Raw genomic sequence first — 22,488 nt, 5'->3', positions numbered from 1 at the left:
GAACCTGAGGGGATGTCCTGAAGTTGTGTCAGGGGAGGTTTAGGCTGGATATTAGAAAAAGGTTCTTCACAGAAAGAGTGGCTGGGCACTGGAACAGGTTTCCCAGGGAAGTGATCACAGCGCCAAGCCTGACAGAGTTCAAGAAGTGTTCGGACAATACTCTCGTTCACATGGTGTGATTCTTGAGGATGGTCCTGTGCAGGGCCAGGAGTTGGACTCAATGATCCTTGTGGGTCCCTTCCAACTCGGCATATTCCGTGGTTCTGTGACTCAAAACTCAGTTCAGATGAAAAACTAACAGCCGAAAGCTACTGCAACAGTTCAGAGCTTCTGTTAAACATTTGAAACACATCTTGTTAAGGAAAAGACTAAATGATTAAATAGGCCTGTTTTATGTATATTGTTGTAGTGGCCTACAGTGGCCACAAAGAAGCTCTTGCCTCCCTTGGGGATTGGAATGTGCCAACCTCATTTTCTTCTCTATCTCTTGTAAGAAATACTACAGGCTATATCCAGTTGTCATATAATTTCTTATCTACAAACTTAAAAAATATGTGCAAAGATTTTGACCATGCTGAAAAAAAAAAACAAAACCAAAAGGTTTAACACCAATAAATATGTGGAATATAAGGACTGTGTTGGTATTTGTGCAGTGAATCATGATTGTAATCATGAGTGAATCATGATTGTAAATATGTTTAGCTTAACACATATTTAATTTATTTTTCCAAAAACAAAATCAACATTGCTTCCACTTTAAAAGCCAGAGAACTCACTCTGGCAGGGAAGAAAAAAAAAATAAATAGCTGGCAATGGAAGATTGTATCCTATTCCAGTATATTTGGATTTTTTAAAAAGAAAACTGTTACTGTGTTGGAATTCAAGAAACAAATTGCAATAAAACTCTAGGAATACTATAACACACACTACCCCAGTGCATGGTATCACACTGGACACAACGAAAAAAGGGAAATGTCATCTGTGATAACAGCAAAATTGAGACACTGCACCCTTTACACACAGAGTTATCACTGCAGAAGTGACACTTTCAGAGTCTGCCCAAACAGCGCAAACGCCTTGTAAATGCCAAAACAAGTCTGAAACACTCAGATAAGTAGAAGTGATGAGAAGCGATAAGAGGGGTTTTTGGGAGGACAGAGAGAACAAAACAGCTGGAAAAGATATCTCTAGCATGTATGAGGGTAAGTTTGTGTACTGCTGAGGGAAAATGCAGTTCAATAAGTCGGAAAGCAGAGCCATTGGAGAGATACTTAGACACGGGGTTGATTGTAGCTAAAAGCTTTACCCGTATTTTATTAATTTCTTTTTTTTAAAAAAAGTGGAAGGGGGGCAGGTGGAGAACCTTTTTGCTTTTTTTTTTTCCTCCCAGCTGTCCTTCCTAACTTGTCCCTTTTATTTCTAGCTCGCTGCAGCAACCGCAGACTCTTCCTGCCCCCGGGCACGCAGGAAGCCCCCAGGACACAGGTGGGGCTCCCGGGCCCGCGGTGAGGGGGTGCCGAGGTTTCCGCGCCTCCGTCCCGTTCCGGCGCCGCCTCCCGCCCGTGAGAAGGGTCGTGCGGCGGCGCGGGGTGTGCGCGGGGAGCAGAGGAGCGCAGGGCGGTTTGCGGCGCGCTGCGGGGCCGGGGCTGCTGGTCCGTCTGCCCCCGAGCACACACACCTACGCGGCGCGTCGGCTGCGGGGATCGGCGGGACTGCGCCGGCAGCCATGGGCCACTGGCCCCCGAACCTCCCGGACCTGCCCCAGCGGGTGTAAGCCCCAGCCCCAGCCCCTGGCCCCGAGGGAGAAGCGGCGCCGCCCGACTCTGCCCGCCCCGCCCGGGCGGAGCCGCCCCCGCCCCGCCGCGGGAGGAGGATGGGGCGGCGCGGTGTCCCCGCGCGGAGTCGCTGCCCCATGGCGGAGGTAAGGGCTCGGGAGCGCGGGGGGCTGTCCGGCTGTCCCGGCCGGGCGGGCACCGGCTCAGCAGCGGCGGGCGCGGCTCTGCCCCGGCCGCCTCGGCGAGCGACGGGGGTGCGCACCGGCGCGGGCGGGGCGGCGGTCTGGGGGTGTTCGGGGGGCGAGCTGTGGGGACGCGAAGGAGGACGGTTTTCTGAGCCAGACGCTTACCTTCCTCCCCCTCCCCCCCCCCCCCAAAAAAAAAAAGACATACACCGCCGGAGGGGTGGCCCGTGCCCTCCCTGTGTCTCAGGCGGGGGTCCCGGACGGCGGGCAGCCCAAGCGGGGCCGTGCTGCGGAGCGATGCCGCGCAGCCTCTGCGATCGGAGTGACCGGCGGAGGCTCCCGGCACCGGAGCGGGGCATACGCCTGGCCCCAGCGCCGCTGGCACCTGCCAGACGGACAGTTCTGCGTGGCATTTCCTCGGAAATCGTCTCTGTTTTTTTCATGTGGGCACAAAGGCTTCTCAAGAATATCACGCGGCTGCAGAAATGCAGCTTCTCCAAGGTGCATCACACGCTGCACCCCTCATCTTGGCACAGGGCGCGTGTGTGTACTCGGGTAACTACACTTGTCAGGAACATTTCTTACATCTCGGGGGACTTACTCTGCAGGGACTACCCTCCAGGCTCCTTTTATCGGCCCTTTGTTATCAGTGCAGCATCTTGACCAGTGTCCCTATCTTGGTCACAGCACATGCAGCCCTTACTGCACTTTTGTCTGCTTGCACCCATTCAGGCCGTTGTCCTGCACAGAGCTGTACAGCTGTGCACAGCTGCAGTCTAAAGATTAGCCAAGCCATTCAGTTGCAGGGCCAGCTTTTCTCAGTTAAGTTTCTGTTGGCATAGAGTTTCATTGTTTCCTGACTAGTTTATGATCTGGGAATTTTGTGATACACTGAGTGGATACAAAAGATACAGGAATGCCGAGTTGATGGGTTTGTGACTGATGTTCAGTACATTTTGAAATATCAAGTTGAACTACCAACATTTTTCAAGTTGGTTAAGAACCATTGTGAATAGCTGCTTCTTAATATGAATTAATAGACCAGCATTAGTGGATATTTATTAAATTTGTCATGCAGCATAGATTTCTTTCTTTCCTTTTTATTTTGTTTTTTTTTTTTCTTTCCCTATTTCCCCATGCATTAGCTTGGTTATTTTTGTAAAGTAGTTGAAAAACTAGTTTCAACACCCTGACTGTAAGGGATCAGTCCTTCCTGTGGAGAGAAGATGATTCATTTCTTTGCTAAATGTAGGTCTGTGCTTCTCTCTTTAGCACATTTTATTTAAGTGAAATAATGATTGAAGCAAAATAAGGCAGTGTTCAGTTCTTGACCTAAAAGGTAAAGGGACTTTTATGTGAAAACCCCTATGTCTCTTCCACCAGACTTTTCTTGAAGCACATGGCAAATCTAAAACATGGAACACAGAGGAAAAAGTTGATCTTTGTTTTAAAGGTGACCTTTGGTAGATTTGACTAAGTGTAGTTGTGTTGTCAAAATGTTATTGTAATAGTATGATGGATTTCAGAGTGGTTCAGCTGATTTATAACCTTCATTTTGCCTTTTGTAAAACTAGATTTGAGCTATTTTTTGTGTCTCTCATATCCACACTAGATCAAGACAAGGAGTCTCTGTAAACAGATGAAAGTATTTGTTTTGTTCTGCTTGGTATTGTGTGGCATCATGAAAAGTTAGCAGCTGAATTTATCCAACTCTGGATTAATTTTATTCATTGGACTCCAGTCCCTGCTGAGAACGTTGCTGGCAATACAATGCAAGCTGTTGGTCCCCATTGTTAGGGATCGGGTATGCAAAGCTACTCTGGAAGACAACTGCCGATAAAAAAGAAAATTAATTCAATGGCTGAAACATGCTAAACTGAATGGGTTTGCCTGGCCTATTTTTCTGTCCTGTGCTAAGATGAGGTGCAGTGTAGTGTTAGGACAGGCTGAGCACTTCATTTTTGACAATGGGTAAAGCAAACAGGTGGGTTCCTACACTCAGCTTACTGCCAAGCGGACTGGAGTCAGCCCATTCATTTCTGTAATCAAACTTACATTTGCTGATGAAATGTAAACCCCACAATAATTGCCTTAGTAATAAAAATAACAAAACATGTTTCTTCTGGAATACACCTTTTAATGGAGAAAATAATCATATTATCTCAGTGTCTTGCTATTCATTCTCTTAGATGTATGTGTGCAACAGGACCAGGGATAAATATGTTTGTAGCACAGCAGAGACTACATAAAAAGAAGTATTTTTTTCCAGGTCCTGTCCATGCTGCACTGTCCTGCATTGCCTACAGCAGGTCATAGTGGGTGGTTGGTAGAAGATGCACCCTATGGCTTAGAGTGTTAGTTTAGTGCCTCTGTGCTGTTCTGATGTGGGTCAGCCCATAGATTTGGCTTTCATGGATGTTTAAGATTGAGACTAAGGTACTAGGGTTCCTGTCTGGGAACCATGAGTTACATCTTTAGAAGAAAAGAAGAAAAAATTACCTTTTACTTCGAATAGCCAGAAAACATGCATCAGTTCATGCAAGGAAATGGATTAATTTCTGTAGTAATGAAAGGGGGTTCAAGTCCGACCTGTTTGCAGAGCAACCCAGATCAAGAGTTTAGGCTCCAGTGGCATGTTTGCAAAGGAAAGAGATAAAAAGCCTAAAAGTGAACCTGGTCTTTTGGGGGCTGATTATTTCTCCTGGTATTTTTTTTTTTCCAGATACAACAGTGTTTTTGCTGCACTTAGTCTTTCTCTTCACATTTTGCTGAAAAAAGTGATTGCAATCCTGTTTTTTTTCTTAAGAAAGGATTTATAAGGGGAACACCACTTACTCCTTAATATTCAGCACCTATTTGAATATTGATATCCACTACTGAACACATGGTGCCTAACTTTTTTTTCCTACTCTAACCTGTTCACACAAGTAGGTGCCATTGAGTAGGCCATATGTGAGTAGGATACATTGACTTACTCACACAGGTAAAGGTAGGCATGTCTGCTTATTTTTTCCCAATGTGTTTGTAAATTATTGTTGGATTGCTCAGGGAAATAGCTTTTCTAAGGAAAACACTAAATTGAAATTGAGGCACTCTGTGGCTATGTACATTTTGAAGCTTTAAGCACAGAAAAATCCAGGGAAAAAAAAAGTGGGGTGGGCAAGACTTGCAGCTGACACTGAGTATAGGTCTTATAATGGTGGGAAAAAAAGAGAAGCCATTCCATGGGCACATAACCTGAGATGCAGTTCGTGCCCCACCCTGCCAACTTCTCAATGTAACATTGCCCCAATAACACTTCTAAAAGGTGTTACATTAAGCTCTAAGTCCATATGCAAAATGAATGAGACGCATTTTCTGAAGCACCTTAAAAACTGTGTGTGGAGAAACTAGAGGCCTTAGTGCTGCAAGCGTGGCAGCAGTCCTATGTATATGGTAATAGAATTCCCAAATACAGAGAAAGTCTCAAGAAGGTTATCATACAACAACATCTTAGCTGAAGATCTTGCAAGAATTCAGAGCTGCCCTACTTGATTCAGTGGTTTTCTTTTCCCCTTCTTTTTTCTTTTTAATATCAATATTTCTATGTGTGCATGTTATGTGTGTATATATGTATCTAGACATTTGAAGAAGGGAGTTTAAAAATTCAGTGGGTTCTTTGTCTTTTACAGAATATACATGGGAAAATATTTAGATTAGCAAGAATAGACTACGTAGCTCTTCAGCTTTTTATCTCTCTAAATCTTTCCAAATCCCATGAACCCCCAAGCACTGATACAGCCCACGTCATGAAAGAGGCAGTGCCTGAATAAGGGCAGCAGTAGCTGTGCTGGGTCATTGCACAGTTCATGAGACAAGCTTCAGCTCAGGTTGACACAGAGAAGGAAGGGTCAGCTCCCACCCAAATCAAGTAGGTTTGTTATATCTGGATGTGTTAAATTCTTTTTTCAGGTTTTGAAAGCCTTCCCAAAAGCTGAATTCCTGCACTTGATTAAAGAACACTTACTCTTATTACTAATTAACAGCATAACATTAACAGTTTGTGAATTACAAAATTTAAGGAAGAATATGCACAATGGATAATTTGTATTGTTTGTACTGTTGTCTCTATGTTCCTGTTTAGAAAGGGCAGTTTGAGTCAGGTTATGTAAAACCTCATACAAGCACAGTTCTTTGAACACTGTTAGAGGCAGAGTTTCATGGTATTAAAGTACTGGAAGGCAGGAATCCATCCCAGACTTTGGCCACCATTTGAAATATTTACATTGAGGAAGAATAATTTGAGTTACGGATTTTTTTGTTTTGTTTTGTTCTGAAGGCTTTTCTCCAGTCCATTTGAGAGCAGTCCCACTGAAGCTGTGTGCTTAGCTTACAGAATGTATTTCAAATTATTCTTTTCTTTTTTTCTTTCGAACTTATTGAGCACTAGGACCTGGAAATATTGCTATGGAGGGACATCCACAAATAGATAAATGGGCTGGGTCCCTGTTTGTGGATGGCTCTTACCAGTTAGCCAGAACTCACCTAGGTTTAATAAGGAGCTGTGGGAAGGATCACTTGGTGTTCCAGAGACAGGTGGGGTAAGAGAAGAACCTCAAACTTCCAAGGTATGTATAGTCTTGTAAGACTGTGATTTTTGACTTTTGTTATGATGTCTTGCAGGAGGCACAAGGGTTTGAAAAAGCCAAGTCAATGGAGTGTGCAGGAAGGGTGTTAGAGTGAGTTGGTGGTGTAGGGCTGACCTATAGCAGCATTTTCCTGCTTTCTAGAAAGTGGGGAAGGTATTTCCAGTGAGGGAAGTGCATGAAAAGTGCATGTGAGAGTAGATGAGGGGAATATTGGAATTGGAGTGTGGTAAATGTGGAAAATAGAAGAGGAATTACATAGAGTGTCAGAGGGAAGGTGAAGATATTCAAATCCTAAAGGAATAAAGTGTCAGACTGTGGATTTTAACAGCTTTCCCTATTCAGAGCTATGAGTTGTTAGGCCTTTGGTGTTGCAATGGTGGTCAGAAAAGCTGGTCCCTGGATACTTTTAGGTTTATTCAGTAGTGACTACCTGATACCAGTGAGGATATTCAACCAATCTAGGGTAAAACGTACAGGAGGAAGGGAGGGAGGTGTCTTGCAGAACCCTCATGTCATGTAGTTCACCGACCAGAATAGAAAGCATCTTGGGCATAGAGGCATAGAAAGAGCTCTTGGGTTTTTGGTTTGGGTTTTGGGGGGTTTTTTTTGGTTTGGTGTTTTTTGGGCAGGTGTGTTTTTGTTTTGTTTTTTACTGTGCTCAATCTGAAAGAGTGACTGAACAAATGTAATAACCTTAATCACATTTACTGTCAGGTATATTACATCCTTTATGATGAAATCAGTTTCTGGTGGAAAACATCAACACAGGCAGGACCAAATGGCTGGAATGTAAACCTGTTTGGTCTATATGTTAAAAGTGTTTTAAAAGTTCATTTTGAAGAGGATATTGAGCTGTTTTCAGGATGACAACTGATGTCTTAATTGAAATCAGTGGCAACACTATTGCTGTCTGTGTCTTCCACTTGTACCTTTCTCTGCCTCCATCTGGGGAGTAGATTGGTGTTAATTTTGTGTTTATGTTGTAACAGAGTGCACAGATTATGTGTGTTTTGTAGTAGCTGAGCCATACTATACAAACCCCTGAAATGCACGTGGTTAGAGAGGGGCTACCATCTCACTGCAACACATGGGAGTGCCTCTCACATGTGTGTTTGACTGAAGCCCAGATGGTATCATTAGGATTTAGAGTAGATATGTCATAAGCATTTTACAGGTGCCACATTTGGAGTCACAGCTATGCACCACTTGATTTACTCAATTGAATTGCTGATTAGCAGGGTTTATTGTCATTTCAAGTCTAGCTATATATAACATAAAATGGAATTGGTGCTTCCATCCACCATTCCACCCTCCATGCTTTCTAAACCGTGGTTGCATTTCAAATAATAAAGTACTCTTCTATTCTGGTATTTTCAGGATATTTTAGGGCTCATTATGAATACAGAGAAACAGCAAGAAATGTTTTCCTTTTTAACTGCAATTAAGTAGGTATCAATTGGTGAGATTAATTATCATCACATAGTTAAAGTATACAGGCAGAAAGCAACATCATTAACCTTAGAGCTGAATGATATTGGCTATGCATCATTATATTTAATTATTAATTGTATTTAATCCTACAAAGTAGCAAAATGGAACTACTGGTTATGTTACTAGAGGCTGTATTTCTTTTACCTAACTTCTACTGGTATTGGACAATCTTTTAAGTTCATTCTATGATTCTGTTCTGGAAATGCTACTTAATTATTCAAAATGTGGCAAAGATCACCAGGCCTGTGCTGCATCTTTTCAGCTAAATAACAAGGAGAGGGCCAGTTTAACAGAGAAATGCAGTTAATAAAGGAGAAGGGACAGAAGTTTGCAGAAAATCATCTCTAAGGTTAATGACATCAATGAAGCAATTTAAAGCTTGACAACTAAACTAGAGAATGTAATGTAGAGTAATTAGAAGACAGCACGTGAATGGGATACATGAGTAATCAGCACAAAATAAAACGTCCTTTTGCAAATAATTGTGGTCATGTACGTTTGCTCTGGCACTGGGATATTTGTAATGGTAACTCAGAGTCTGACTGCAGTGAAACAGCTTTCAAGGGGCAGGTACCACCTGCCCCCCTCAGTGCTATGTGTGCACCCAGGCAAATTACCCTGTCTGCTTTGTTCTGCTCTGGCAAGACCTTCCTGTTACTCCAGAGCTAGTTCAGATATTTGTGTGCACTTGTAGCCCTGAGCTGTGTAGTTTTAGCCCTGTTTGCCAACTCCACATAGATCAATAGCTGAAAACTGCATGTTCATGCTTTCTGCTGCTCCTAGAGAGGTGCCTTGTTCACCCATCCAATACATCACATAAGTCTATTCGTATTTTGTTATCATTACAGGTTCTGCTCCCTATACATTCTTTTATGGACAACAGGTAATACATGGGTGTGGGACCACCTTAAGTAGCAGATTTGACATAAATTACTATTTTTCATATTCCGTAGACTGACAAACTGAAGTCAACAGTTGACCTGAGGTAAATTGTGCCTTAGGAAAAGGGCAGATGCACAGTTAGAGCCCAGCCCTCCTCCTACAAGGCTGGTGTATAATTTGGTAAATCAGACTTAGTCTCAGATTGTTCATTAACCCAACTCAGACTAGTAAATGCAAAAACAAGACGAGAACTCGAGATACTTGAGATTTTATTTTATTTTTTTAATTATTATTTTTTCTTGGAGTTTCAGTGTAATTCTCTGGCTTTGTGCTTGTGCAGAAATCCTTCCAAATGCAAATCAAAGGTTGCCTTCAGGTAGAGTTGCAGTTTAGCATTTGGAAACAGCCTGCTGTGGGAGGTGTGAACTTCCACACCCTCCAGTGGTAGAAGTGGAAAGGCTGCTGCAGTAAATGGGCTTGGTGGTAACATTAAGTCTTCCACAATCAGCAAAAATCAAGTCTTTTTCTCTGTATAGAGACAACCACATGCTGTCCTGATCTCTTGGGTTCACAGTGGTATTACTGTAATTCAATTATTCTTCTGACACCATTATTGCAAAATAAGGAACAGGACAGAAACACCAAGTGTGGCAGCACAGTACTGACTAAGTAGTATCTACACCCAGTCCCTCTTGTCATTAGATGTATATCCAGGCTCTAAAATTATGTTATCTTTAAAGAAATGCCTTATTGAAAAGCATAATATGGCTGTTTCTAGGGGAGACATACCTCCTATTCTCCCCATAGCGGTAGTCCAGCAGTCAATCCCAAGTGATGCACAGGCACTTGGGAAGCATTCTGTTGTTGAGCTGTACTGTTCAGCTGTTCTTCATCACTGGGGAAGACCTACAAGCTGGTGAAAAGTGTAATGTCAGAGTATAAACGTTTATGAGCATAATCCAGGGATTTTTGGTAAAAGCCAAAACCAAGAAATGAAGAGGAAAAGGTTCTGGTTGCGTTACTCGATTTCCATAGAGGGTTTCACTGAAATGATCGCATATGTAGAAGTTGGTGATGTGAACAATCTTACATGTGCTGTATCTATACCACCACTGTTGTGAAAAGCTGGTTACAGGGCCATGATCCTTCAGAAACTGCCCTAGTAGTGATGAAAACAGGTTTTTTTCTGAGGATGGATAACTTATTGCAGTAACAATCAGTGTGAGCAGCCATGAGTATATTTTAATACTATCTGCTGGAGGAAGAAACAGTGTTAGTAAGACTAATATTCAAAGCCACATGGTGCAGCATTATTAGACTCTTCAGAAGAGATGATACATTCCCTTTGGTAAGCTACAGGAAATGGTCATGTCTGCAAATGTGAGACCCTGCTTCCCTCCCATCCCCATTGGCACCTCTGTTCCATTCACATGAGTAGGAACTTTGTACAAAAAAAAAGCAAAAAGGATGGAGACTCTGACCTTCATGCTGTGCTTAAGCCAAAGGGTCCTTAGGGCAAAATTGTATGTGATCCTGTAGTGCAGTTGGTGGCTCTCAGCCTAGAAACTAAAGGTACCAAGATACTGTCTATGGCTGAGCAGAGAAAATAGTCAGATTATATTTTTTTTTCCTAAAAAATACATAAAAATAAATGCAGACTCCAGAGAAGTCTTAACATTTGTGTTTGGAAATATTCCCCATCTCCTTAGTGGTCAATAGGTTTATATATTGATAGGAAAAGACCTGAAAATTCAGTTGTCTTTGACACTCTGGGGAAACTGAATCCATTATAGTCTTCACAAATTTCAGTGAGCTTCAGGAGCATTTAATTTCCCCTCAGAAAAGAGCTGTCCCCTCAGGCACATCAGAAATTCAGTTCTCCTCGCAGTGGTCTTGGGAAGGACCATCTCCATCATAGATTTTAGCAGACCAACATCATTTGCAGTCAGATTTGCACTGTAAGCAAGTTGAACTGTGAGGGTTTAAAATGATCTGTGGACATGCCATAGACTCGTCCAAAAGTTACTGCAAGCTTTTCTTTTCTCTGGCAGTGAAATAAGTTTGTACCCCTGGAAATTTCAATAGGAGTCATTGAATTGTCACTCTTATACTTTCTGTATTCAAAACCAGTGTTTACTGTGGGTTTTTTGAGGCAACACTATAGATATCACATTTCTAACTATTTCCTGTATTTGCCTCTTCTGCAGCCAAGAGAATAATGAATTTGCTGTTTTGTTCAGCAGCTGAAGACTCTGCTGCAAGAGCATCTTTCCAGGCCACTTGGCTCTAGAGGAGCTGCTTCAGGTCTTTAATAGCAGTTGTCCTTGATTTCTTATTCACTTTTGATGGTGATGAATTTTATTAATTAGAATGATTAGCAGATCATATTCATTGGATAAATATTAGTTTGGTTCTCTGTAAAATTAAAGACTACCCCTAATCTTGCAAGCACATAACTATGGGACTAATTTCATGCCTGTGAGTAGCTCCGTTGAACTCATTTAAGTGTTTGCAAGTAGCTACATACCATGTTCTCAGTGTCCTGTGTACTAAATTGCCTCTTTTTCTGTTTTACTACATAGAGAAAACTGTTGGTTGGGGTTTTGTTGTTGTTGTTTTGTGCGTGTATGTATGTGTTTAGGCAAGTAAATTTGTCTTATAGTTGGCAATAACAAGTCATCTGGTCATTTCCAACCGCGGCTGACAAAGAAGACATAGTGTATTGGAATATCATTTCTAACCACTGGAAATTGTGTTAGGCATCATTGAAGGAAAGTACTTACATCACAATGACAGATGAGTGCCCTGTATGTCTATTTATTTTTACAAATGATTGTTTATAAAGCTAAAGTTCCCTTCCAATCTTGAAAAGAAAGTTCAGAAAAATTGAAAGCAAAAAATAAAATCAGTTTAAAATAAAAATAATTTTCATATTTTAAAATATTTAAATAGAATGTATAAAATTGAAAATAATAATTTATTTTGAAAATATATTTAATCTTACTCCAATATCCTGTTTTAAACCTTTTTACATTTACTCTTTAATGCGTTTTGTATGAAGCAATAATTTAAAAACTCTTATATGTTTTGATGACTATTAGAACTGCAGTTTTTATATAGTTTACGCTTTCATATCAAACCTGTAAAGTAAATAAATCTGTTGTGATTTTTAGAACAGAACACCATCTCATTATGTTTGCTGCTGTTGAAAGCTTGTCTTTTCTGCTCCTGCAACAGCATTTTGTTGGGAATATGTGGAACTAATACAGTGTGGCCACTTGGTTTCCTGGCTGCCATTCCACTGAGTTTCACATTTTAATAACACCGACTTGCCCTATAAAAGCTGAAATATTAGCATATTTTTTAAAAATTCATTTTTAAAAAATATAAATTAGCACTGATTCCTTCTTACCCTAGCAATACAAGCCCTATAATAAATATTTTAGAAGTCTGACGATATGACTACAGATAAAACAAAACTTGAAGATTGCTTCTGAGACCACTAAATCTGAACAACTTCATCACTAGAGATTAAAAAAGCTCATCATTTGGATAAATGGGAATGGGTAGTGAAGTGATGGGAAAGAGAGCTGCTATTACAATACATGTAAGTGAGGGATTTTGCTAACCAGCCATATATAATTCCATCATTGAATATATATCTGGCTTGGATATGCTGTTGTGAAATGACATAAAAATGACATTGATAGCCTGAACTTTTTATGAAATCACATCATCCTATGTCTGTATTAGAAGAACTTGTTTCCAGTGTCCATTTCTACTGCAGATGGGTTCAGTGCCTAGGCACCAGAATAGTCAGTGGTGGCTGCCCACCCGAACTGACACTGGTCTCATTCTGCCCTCAAAGTCCACACAGTCAGTTCATCCACATGACCTGTTCAGTGTATATTTTATTTGAAATGCTATAGCTGTAGAAAAAAGAAAAAAGTGCATTTTAAAGATTGGTTTTGACAGTGTGTTACGTAATAGAACTGTTTTGTTTGTATCTTCAGGATGTTGATCTGAAAGCATGTCAGGAAGCTTTGGATGACTGCTGTCCACACCGAGGAGATGATCAGCTGGAACTGCAAGAGGAGGAGGAGAAAGACATAAATCAAGTAAATGATGAAAAAAGTGGGAGAAGAGAAAACTCTGAAGAGGAAGTGAGGGAGGATATATCCTTATCAAGATAAGGAGAAGTGAAAAGAAATGGAGTTAAAGGTTTTGAAAGGAATATTTTATTTCCTCTTTTCATTTGGAATATCCCTTGCAAGGGCAGGAAAGGAATGGTCACTTTAGAGGATACTTTGTGAATGATGCCCTTGTACACCTTCTCGAAAATCATCTCCTCCTCTCCATCCCCCAGTACAGTTTATGTAGTTGAAATATTCTAAAGTTTACAAAAAACACTTGCAAATAACCATTTTTCAATTTGGTTTGACTTCCTTCATCATGAAGGTGTTGTGCTTGTGGGCTTGTGCTTTGTTTGCCTACAAACACTAGAGACATGGATGATAAATTATACTGCTCTCACCATTTATGTAAAGCTTAATGATTGGATGTAGAATTCCATTTGGGACACTGGACCGTTCTGTGCATTTTGGGGTTTGTTCTCCCTGAGAGCTACAATGAAAAGGGCACTCAGTCTTCCTGAGACCTTGTGAAAGCTGAGCTGTTCTGCTAATTCTAGCAACGTGTTATCTCCCATCAGTATGAGGACTTGATGATGGGGTCAGCAGCATTATTTCACAGAGCTGTGCTGTTTCCTCTCAGACTGTGATTTTTACCTCCTTTTATGTAAAATAACTGTCCTTTACAACATGTTTCTCTTTCTTCTGTCACAGAGCAACCGCAACCATGTAGATTCCCTTCTCTCCCTCGAGGGCTATTTACAGCTTCTGTCATCGCAGATGGAAAACATGCTAGAGGTAAATGAGAAAAAACATGTATTGCTAATAGATTGGAATACAGTCAGCAATTACTGGGTAATGACTTATTCTGTTTCATCTAATAACCACAGCCTACCTCACCCACTCCAGGAATATACCAGCAAATCAATGTAGTAAATCTTACCTGAAGATGCTAAAGATGCTCCTATCCACCTTTTACAGCAGGTGTCATTGGCTCTACTTGAAAAATTTTCCCCAGGAACTTGTCTGGGATATGAAAGCTACAGAGCTCTGTCTTTACTGTGATCTGGTGTTCAAAGTTGGATGGAGCCACTGGACAATCTAATTATTTCAACTAATAGTTGCTTTTCTGAAACCTAATGCCATTTCATATTTATACAGCAGCTCTTGGTGTGTTTCTCCAGAGCAACACTGAGTTATTACATAGTAGCAGCTATTGAGCATTTATGGTGAAAGATTACAGTTGTCATAAATACTGGGTCATCTGCTTACAAGGTCTCTACCCTCAAGGAGAACAGACCCATCTTCGCTGCAAATCAGGTCAGTCAGCATTAGCAGCAAACCCATTCAGTTTCTGGCCTTCTGATACTATTGTTTACTTTCTGTGTGCCTGTCTTGACAAAAAAAACCCCAGTAGTTATTTTAATTGGAGTCTCCCTTCTCTCCCACAGCTCATAGCTGCAATCATTAACCATGAAGCTATTCTCTACATTCCTTTTTTGCAACACTTCAAGGGCATCTTACATCCACTTCATCGTAGGAGCCTCTTCCAGGGTCAATAGTGTTTTCCATATAACTTCATAGATTTGGGAACATAACTACCTAGATTTGATAATCTCTAGGTTGGATAGTGCCTTCCAGCCCAGAAATTAGCCTTCTCCTCTGTTCAGTTCTGGTAAATGGATTGCACGCTAACAAGATGCAGAAGTTCATCAGTTTAGTTTTCTTCATTCTCATAATTTGAAAGGAATTTGGCTGTAGCCTTCATGCAGCTCTAACAATACATAGTTCCATATTTTATTTAAGACTATTTATGCAGTGCCATCTTCTGACAATCTATCTGTTGAAAATGGATTGATCCTTCCAGGTATCAAGTCTTTATTCTACAGGGGGTCTAGTACAAGGTAACTCCCTAGGAGAAGTAAGGCAAGACCTTCTTTTGTTACCTGAGCTCTCAGTAAGGATAATAGAGACTTTAAGATGTTCTGGTCTTTATGGTACATCATTCCTTCCCTATGGAAAGTGCTTTTTACATTGTCTGTTCAATGAATGGCAATCCGAAAGCCCTTTCCTGCAACACAGTAAGGATGGAGGAATCCTTTTTGCTTCCTACTAAATGTATTTACATTCTCAAGTATTTTGTATCCATCTATGGATATGACTACTCTGCTTGTCGGCAAGTACCCTGACATAATCTCAGGCAGTGGCTTTGTACTTCTAGAACCCAGCAACTATAACTCAGGCCCAGAAAAGGTGGACCTTAATGCTACTGGAGCATTATCAGTCCAGTTTACTGTTTGGACTTCAGGGCTGAGGGATCACACATCAGCTTTATTTTTGTAAAGAAAAAGTGAATGGTAATTTAAAGTCAAAAGACATCCAAAAAAGGTGTGATCTTGGGGGGGGCCGTTTCCTCTAAACTTACTAGCAAAGGAATTTGGTTGAAATCTGGTTGCAACAGATGTTAGTTAAGAAGACCTAAGCCAAATGTGGCACCTCACAGCCCCCAAAGCTTTATAAACTGTGAAAGAAAAGTAGTGAGACTGTGACAGCAAGGTCCTAATGTTCCTGTCTTCCACCCTTCTTTTATTCACCAGTGTTCTCACTGGTTAACTTCTACAGGTGAGCTATTTATCTTCTTAAAAAAGTTAATTTTCTAGCGGGTTAGCACATTGAACCAGCTCACCCTTCAATCATCAATACCACTACCAGTGAAGGGCCATTGTTGCAGTCTGAACTGGATACCAAAAGAAAAGGAACTGATAGGATTAAACAGGAAACCTTGGGCCACAGGGGCTGGGGAAAAACCACCATCTAAAAGACCAGACAAGATCCATTGTCCTGATCTCCCCCAGCAGGATGTAAAGAGACTTCGCATGATGCTATCAGATATCCCATTGTTTTCTCCCTCCCTCTGTAAATCCTTCTTTCTGGTAAAAGCTGATCACCCTTCCCCAATGTAACCCTGCTTACTGGAAATATCAAACCTTTTACCCCAAAATGTAAATAGTGTATCTGAGAAATGTAAATCCATTTTTTCCCCGTATGTCACCCCTGTTACTGGAAATGCTAATAGATTGTGGAAACGCCCCCCCCCCCACCCCACCCCCACCCCCCCACCCACCGCGCCCCCCCCCCCCCCCCGTTCAGGAAATACCCTGCCTCCTCATTAGCATGTAAGCCCCTGAGACCCTTAACCCTTAAATAGCACTCGCGTGTTCAATAAATCATTCCAGATTTTGCCCCCATATCTGGGATCATGATAGCTTTGGACTGTTACAGGCCATGACCACTCCTCCAAGAAAGACCTTTTCTTAGACCAGATCAGGTGTAACACACAAGTGTAGTTTGATGTACACTTGGCAACAGTCCCATTTCTACCTCTCAATGCTCATCTGTCCCACACTGTCCTTTGCAAGTCCTTCTCCCATTCCTTAAGTCACTTACTTCTGCACCTTTCCCATTTTCTTTTGCCATATGCCAGTACAGGTTATGCTTTGTAAAGACAGGAAACAGCATTCAGAATAGCTAGAAGAAGAGTTTGACATATAAAAATTTGGCTTTAATAGAGTCAAGTAGTGGATTATTAAAAAACAAATTGTTTGTGACTGTGTAGGCGAGGGATATAGAGGCATTAATTTTATAAAGATCCCATTTTTCCCCCCGTTATCTTTTAGGTGAGCTTACTGGAAGATACACAAGTTGCTACTTCTAGTAGAGGTCAAAACCCATCATCCTTACACCACAATATAAATTTGACCCAGACACTTCACGACTATTTCAGTCCTCCTGATGCCATGCTACTAAGAACAGACTACCCAACTCAATCAAATTCAAAACCAAGACATATACAAAGGCAAGAGTCTTTTCCTCAGTCAAGTTCTAATATCACGAATCCAGAATCACTACTTCATGGGCCAAATTTGACAGGGCTGGTTTCAGCAGCTGACCTTAGAAACCTAACAGCCCATGATGACAATTTTGATGAAATTAAACTCATGTCTTTGGCTTTGGATGAAGACTTTGGTCCTATAGAAATTTCTCAGATCTTTGAAGAGTCTGGCTCAGATTTGGGACTATCTTTGAATTCAAGTCACAGTACCACCTCTTATTCAGTCTGCTATGAAGATCCTGTTGGGTACAGCAGTGGTGTTAAATCTGCTCCTTCACATGGCGTAGGAGCTGTTGATGGCCATTGCAAAGAAAACACTAAATATGACCATGAGGAATATCCAGGTGACGCTGAGTGTCCTAGAGAAGCCACACTTCAGCAGTTTCTTCATAACCACACTTACAATCAGCTGCCAAGTCAAGGAGCATCCGCTCCAGAGCATCAACAGGCATGGATGAAGAAATCGAACGATGTAAAGGATAGGTGCCATAATTCTACTGATACAAACCACAGCAGTGATGAATGCTCTGCAAAAGCTCTGAAAATACCGTTTTCAATCGATGAAGTTGTGAGCATGCCCATCGACTCCTTCAACACCATGCTAGCAAAGAACCAGCTGACAGACACGCAGGTATCACTTCTACGTGACATCAGACGAAGAGGAAAAAACAAGGTAGCTGCCCAAAATTGCCGTAAACGCAAACTAAATGCAATTCTTGACTTGGAAGAAGATGTGTGTAATCTTCAAACACAAAAGGAGAGCCTTAGAAAGGAGCACTCTCAGTGTAGCCAATCAATCAGCCAGATAAAGCAAAAATTAAACAACTTGTACTGTGACATTTTCAGTAGACTGAGGGATGACCAGGGTAGACCTGTTAACCCACACCAATATGTCATTCACTGCAGTAATAATGGTAGTGCTTTCATAATACCCAAACATTTGGTCAAATCTGAACAGAAACAAGATACAGCAAAAGCACAGAAACAAAGATAAAATGGCTGAAGATCAACTAGGTTTTATTTTGCCTGGAAGAATAGGGAGACTTGTGTGAAAACTGGAGGTCAGTGATTACAGTAGTTCAAACAGAAACAACTATACTTGAGGAGAAACACTTCATATTCAAAGGTCTGTCAAACTCACCTGACTGGGATCTGTTAGGAAGTCTAAAAGCTGAAGCTTCTGAATGAGGAAATCAGAGTTTCAGTCAGAATTAAAGGAGCTAGCCCATCAGTGTAGGTGTAGTTTTATATACCTATGTTAAAACTAGGAATTTCATTGCTAGTGATGGGGGAGAGGGGAGAACATCAGTGGGGGGATAAAAGCCAGCTTTAGATCAAAGTTAGACATGGAAGAAAAATGTGTTTTAGTCTTGAGTACTTGATTCTTCATACAGAAAGTGACCTTATTTTATTCTCTAGCACTGAAAGAAAAATTGTAGCTCTAGTGCATCTCCAACTTAAATTCACTGTGGATTCCCATATTCTCAAGAGATAATCTGTGCTTTGCATTTGTTCAGAACTGTTCTGCTTTTCCTAGTTTTCCATTGAGAAGAGAGGCCCAGGAGGCTACCATATTTTTCCTCACTACTTTCATCATCACAGCTTCAAGCAAAGATAATGTACCAATTAATTTTACAACTCAAATGATCAATCTGCAAATAGATTCTGAAGAAGTGTCTGATTCAGTATTGTCTTACCTTCATCCTCTGCAACTGAATCATTCTCAGCTTTCTTTCATGAAAACAACTGATGGTGAACAAGTTCCCATTCTGCTTTCTAGTGACTGGGATATATTTACTTGTGTACCTTCCCTTTTCTCACCATTTTGATACCTTCAAGGAGAAGTACTAGTTTTTCTTTTTGGCTTTATTGAACTGGTATTTTTTAGTGTCTTCAATGTTACAGATTTTTTTGTTTAATATTTTCCCTAATCTTTAAAGTAAATTAAATTGAACCAAATTACTGTTTATCTGTACTTGTGACTATATGAGTTTACACTGATAGCACTGTGAATGAAGTTTTTGGTTTGGACATTTCTTTCTTTGTGCTATGAAAAAGAAGACACTTTATTCACTCACACATTTACAACATCCTGTCCTTTACTATTTTACAACCTGAAAAGGTTGCAAAAAGAGATGGCCTAAAAGGCATGTAATGAATGACCAGGAAGGAATATTGAGGTATAGTAGTCTCTATAGTATGAAAATAAATACTAACATCTAGATAGCACAAATAATTTTTTTATATATTTTATAAACAAAACATAAAATTGGCATTAAAAAAAATTCTCATTGGTCATGGCATAATGACAATGGAGCAAATTTACAGTCAGGTATGTTAAAAAATTGCTTGTACCAAACACATAAGAACTACATATACAAGCTTAAATGCCAAATTATACCTTTTGAAAAAAACCTGTCCTTACCATGTAAATCATGTTGGTTGCTTGCACTTATGTTTAAGAAAACTGATAGTTTATCAAGTGATATTTTCTAAAAAAATGAGCACTGATTCAGTGCCAAGAGCACTGGATTATCAATCATGAAATCAGCCTGTTTGAACAATTTGCTTAGCATTTTATATTAAAAGATTTCTTTCAAATAAATGTGTGCATCTGTTGTTTTATTTTTTTCACCACAGCCTCAAATTCATAGTGTAAATTCATAGCAGAAAGTCTTATTAGTGAGGCCACAAAATTTGTTAAGCAGCAGTGTGAAGCGTATCTATCCTAAATGGTATTCACAAGGAATTCATCTAATAGCTAGATCATGAACTTCAACCAAAACATGCAGTAAGTACCAGAAACATATGATGAATTGTGAACTTCTAGTTGCAGGGGGAAAAGGTACATATTTGAGTCAGCATGATTGCAATCTCTTAATTAAATGACATAATAAGCATTTGAAAGTCCATGCAGGACTATCTTTTGCAGGACTAGGCCTTTAAGCCTATTTCTTTTCCCATGTGCACTAATTCTGATACTAGATTAGACTCATAACTGATAAATCCAGAAAGCCAAGTAGTTGTTTTGGGGCCTCACAAGGGCAGGGGAAAAAAAAAAGGAAGTAAAAAAGGCTAAGCCTTTTGGTGCCCACTCCTTCAGTAGCAGTGGCAAGTGGACTCTTAATAAAAGCCAGCTGCTAATACGACATACACCCAACTGGGAAACAGTTACTGCCCTCAACTAACTCAACCATCATTATTGTTCAATAAATGTGTGTTTGAATCTCAATTTCTCAGAATTCAACTAGCTACTATACCCTTACAAAAACCTCTTAGGTAAAATACCAATTGTGAGCGGACTGTAACAGCACTGACACAGACACTGAGCATTAGGTCTAGATGTACTGCACGATTTCCTTGAACATTCAACTATCTGCTCACGGAACACACAAAACTGTAGGTAGAATTCAGACCAATGTCCTGGTTTTACAGCTTGAGTAGACTGCCATTAATATTACCTAACAACTGGTGTTAGCTTTTGAAGTGTCTTCCCCTTCTGCAGCTAGCCTAGGTTTAAATTAAAAAAAAAAATCAAAAGCAACAAAGTCCCAAACATTGCTCAGCCTTGACTATGCCTTAAATGATTGGTGGTTAGGCCAGACAGCCTGAAGCTTTTAATACACTTCCTGTAATGGCCTTAGTCTGTATTTGCAACCCATATACAAAAAATGTGATACTGTACAGGACTTACAGAGCTATTCAGGAAGACTGATAACGGAAACTTGCTACTGAAATGGTTGTAAAAGGTGGGTAACACCTGACTGATGTCTGTCCTGGCTTCATTATTGATAGATCTTAACTTTCAAGAAACCAAAACCTGAAGTGTACAAGTCAGGAACTTTATTATGTAAAAACATATGATGGATTATCAAACCTGGTATGTAAAAAAGCTATTAAGGCTGCATCCTACCTTACTATGTAGAAAAGCAACTCTCTGACATAGGAACAATAGAAACATTAGAACACTGCAAAGCTGAGTATTGTAAACATAGCTGTTGATACAGCAACAAAAAAAAAATGGAAATGTCAAGGTGGGACTGGTCATTAAAATATCGTTCCCATGGTAAAGCTATTACGTAGCCTTTAACACTTCCAGCTACACTACATTTTTCATTACATTAATAGTGAAAAGAAGTTATCTTCAAGGTAGAAAAGGTCAGATTATACATAAAGAAAAAAGAGTGGTGGGGATACCACAGTGCATATATATTACTTCTGTTATTGCTGGAAGCAACATGCTTGGGCACTACAGAGCATGGCTGCTCTTAGATCCACACTTTTCAGGAAAAACATCCAACCAGAAACAAATGCGAGCCACATACTTTATTAGACTGCAATACGCACCGTATGGTTTATGACATGTAAGGCTGAACACTCCTAGAGAGGCATCCTGCAGACAAGCCCTCCCTGAGGAGTCACAGCACACAGCTCCAACACTACAAACGCTTCGAATGACCACTACAGCACCGCGCTGACGTGTAGCTTTAGCTTCATGGGTTTGGTTTTATTCAACAGATGCGGCTTTTTACAAAGCCAAATTTTACAAGCTAAGGCTGTTCCTGCTCAAGAGCTTACAATCTAGTTTTAGAGGGGAGAACCAGAAAAAAAAATTCAATGAGGAAATAAGAGACAAAGCAGCTTCATATCAGTTTGTCAATCTTTGTCCCAAAACACACACACAGCATTTGTATCTTATGGGAGTCAGAAGTACAGTATTAACAAGAATCTTGAAGAGAGTCAGCAGAGGCCTATAAATGAGGCAACAGGACACTCAACACCAGTTTGTAGTGAAAAACTATTTATTAAATAAACCAAATAGAGATGGCACATGTAACTATGTGAAGTCTTATCACTGTGGGGTACCTCGTAAAAGTGCTGCAACTTGACACCTGCTACACAGCTACTAGAACTCCATTAAGTGCATCAGCCACTCACTTTCACACATGAATGCCCCAAAATGAACCAAGAGCAAGCAGACCAAATAAGGAGGGAAAGTGGGGTACTGGTAACAGCAATTGTCTAGGGCTTTCCCCCAGTCGCACTTTTTCATACAGTGAAGCAACAGAGGAGGTCACACATAGTTTGTAACTACATGGTCCCCAAATGTGTTCACAGCACCGTCAGGCAAGTCAGACAGCTATTTATATACTGTTAATTTTACTGCTGATAAACAAGTTCTTTCTCCATTAACTGGAATAACTCCTGACAACACTGAAACTTCTGCTGCAATGCAAATCAACACTAGCTGCAAAGCAAGAACACGACTGTTAAAAGGGACAACTTCTGGAAAAATGCATCAGTGTCACCGAGACAAACCCTTCCATGTAATACTCCTATACATCCCTAGTACACTGAATGGCACAGCTGAATAAACGAGGACTGGGCAACTACCTTGGGAGAAAAAAAACCCAACAGCACTACTATGGGGTTTCGCTCACATCACACACCCAGCTTTGAAAACGAACTGAAACACTGCAGCTACACAGAATGCACTGTTCCAGT

At 40.6% G+C, this 22,488-nt stretch overlaps 1 protein-coding gene across 1 annotated transcript; it reads left to right on the top strand.

The window, feature by feature from the left end:
* Positions 1-1,885: 1,885 nt before the first annotated feature.
* Positions 1,886-19,091, top strand: NFE2L3 (nuclear factor, erythroid 2 like 3). The gene is made up of 4 exons (XM_029961922.1): positions 1,886-1,921; positions 12,975-13,079; positions 13,806-13,889; positions 16,769-19,091. The coding sequence occupies exons 1-4, from the start codon at positions 1,913-1,915 to the stop codon at positions 17,975-17,977; spliced, it is 1,407 nt and encodes a 468-aa protein (XP_029817782.1). The 5' UTR covers positions 1,886-1,912; the 3' UTR covers positions 17,978-19,091.
* The last annotated feature ends 3,397 nt before the right edge of the window (positions 19,092-22,488 follow it).

Source organism: Manacus vitellinus, unplaced genomic scaffold (assembly GCF_001715985.3).
Source record: "Manacus vitellinus isolate BGI_N305 unplaced genomic scaffold, ASM171598v3 scaffold_3_pilon, whole genome shotgun sequence".
Classification (NCBI taxonomy): domain Eukaryota; kingdom Metazoa; phylum Chordata; class Aves; order Passeriformes; family Pipridae; genus Manacus; species Manacus vitellinus.
Note: the sequence above shows the minus strand (reverse complement) of the source record. Positions and strands in the feature narration are given on the sequence as shown.

What these genes read in the sequence shown, in the direction of transcription:
- NFE2L3 (XM_029961922.1), top strand. An exon ending in AGGAGAAAGACATAAATCAA is followed by an intron (nt 13,080 to 13,805) that starts GTAAATGATGAA and finishes CTTCTGTCACAG; the next exon opens with AGCAACCGCAACCATGTAGA. An exon ending in AGATGGAAAACATGCTAGAG is followed by an intron (nt 13,890 to 16,768) that starts GTAAATGAGAAA and finishes GTTATCTTTTAG; the next exon opens with GTGAGCTTACTGGAAGATAC.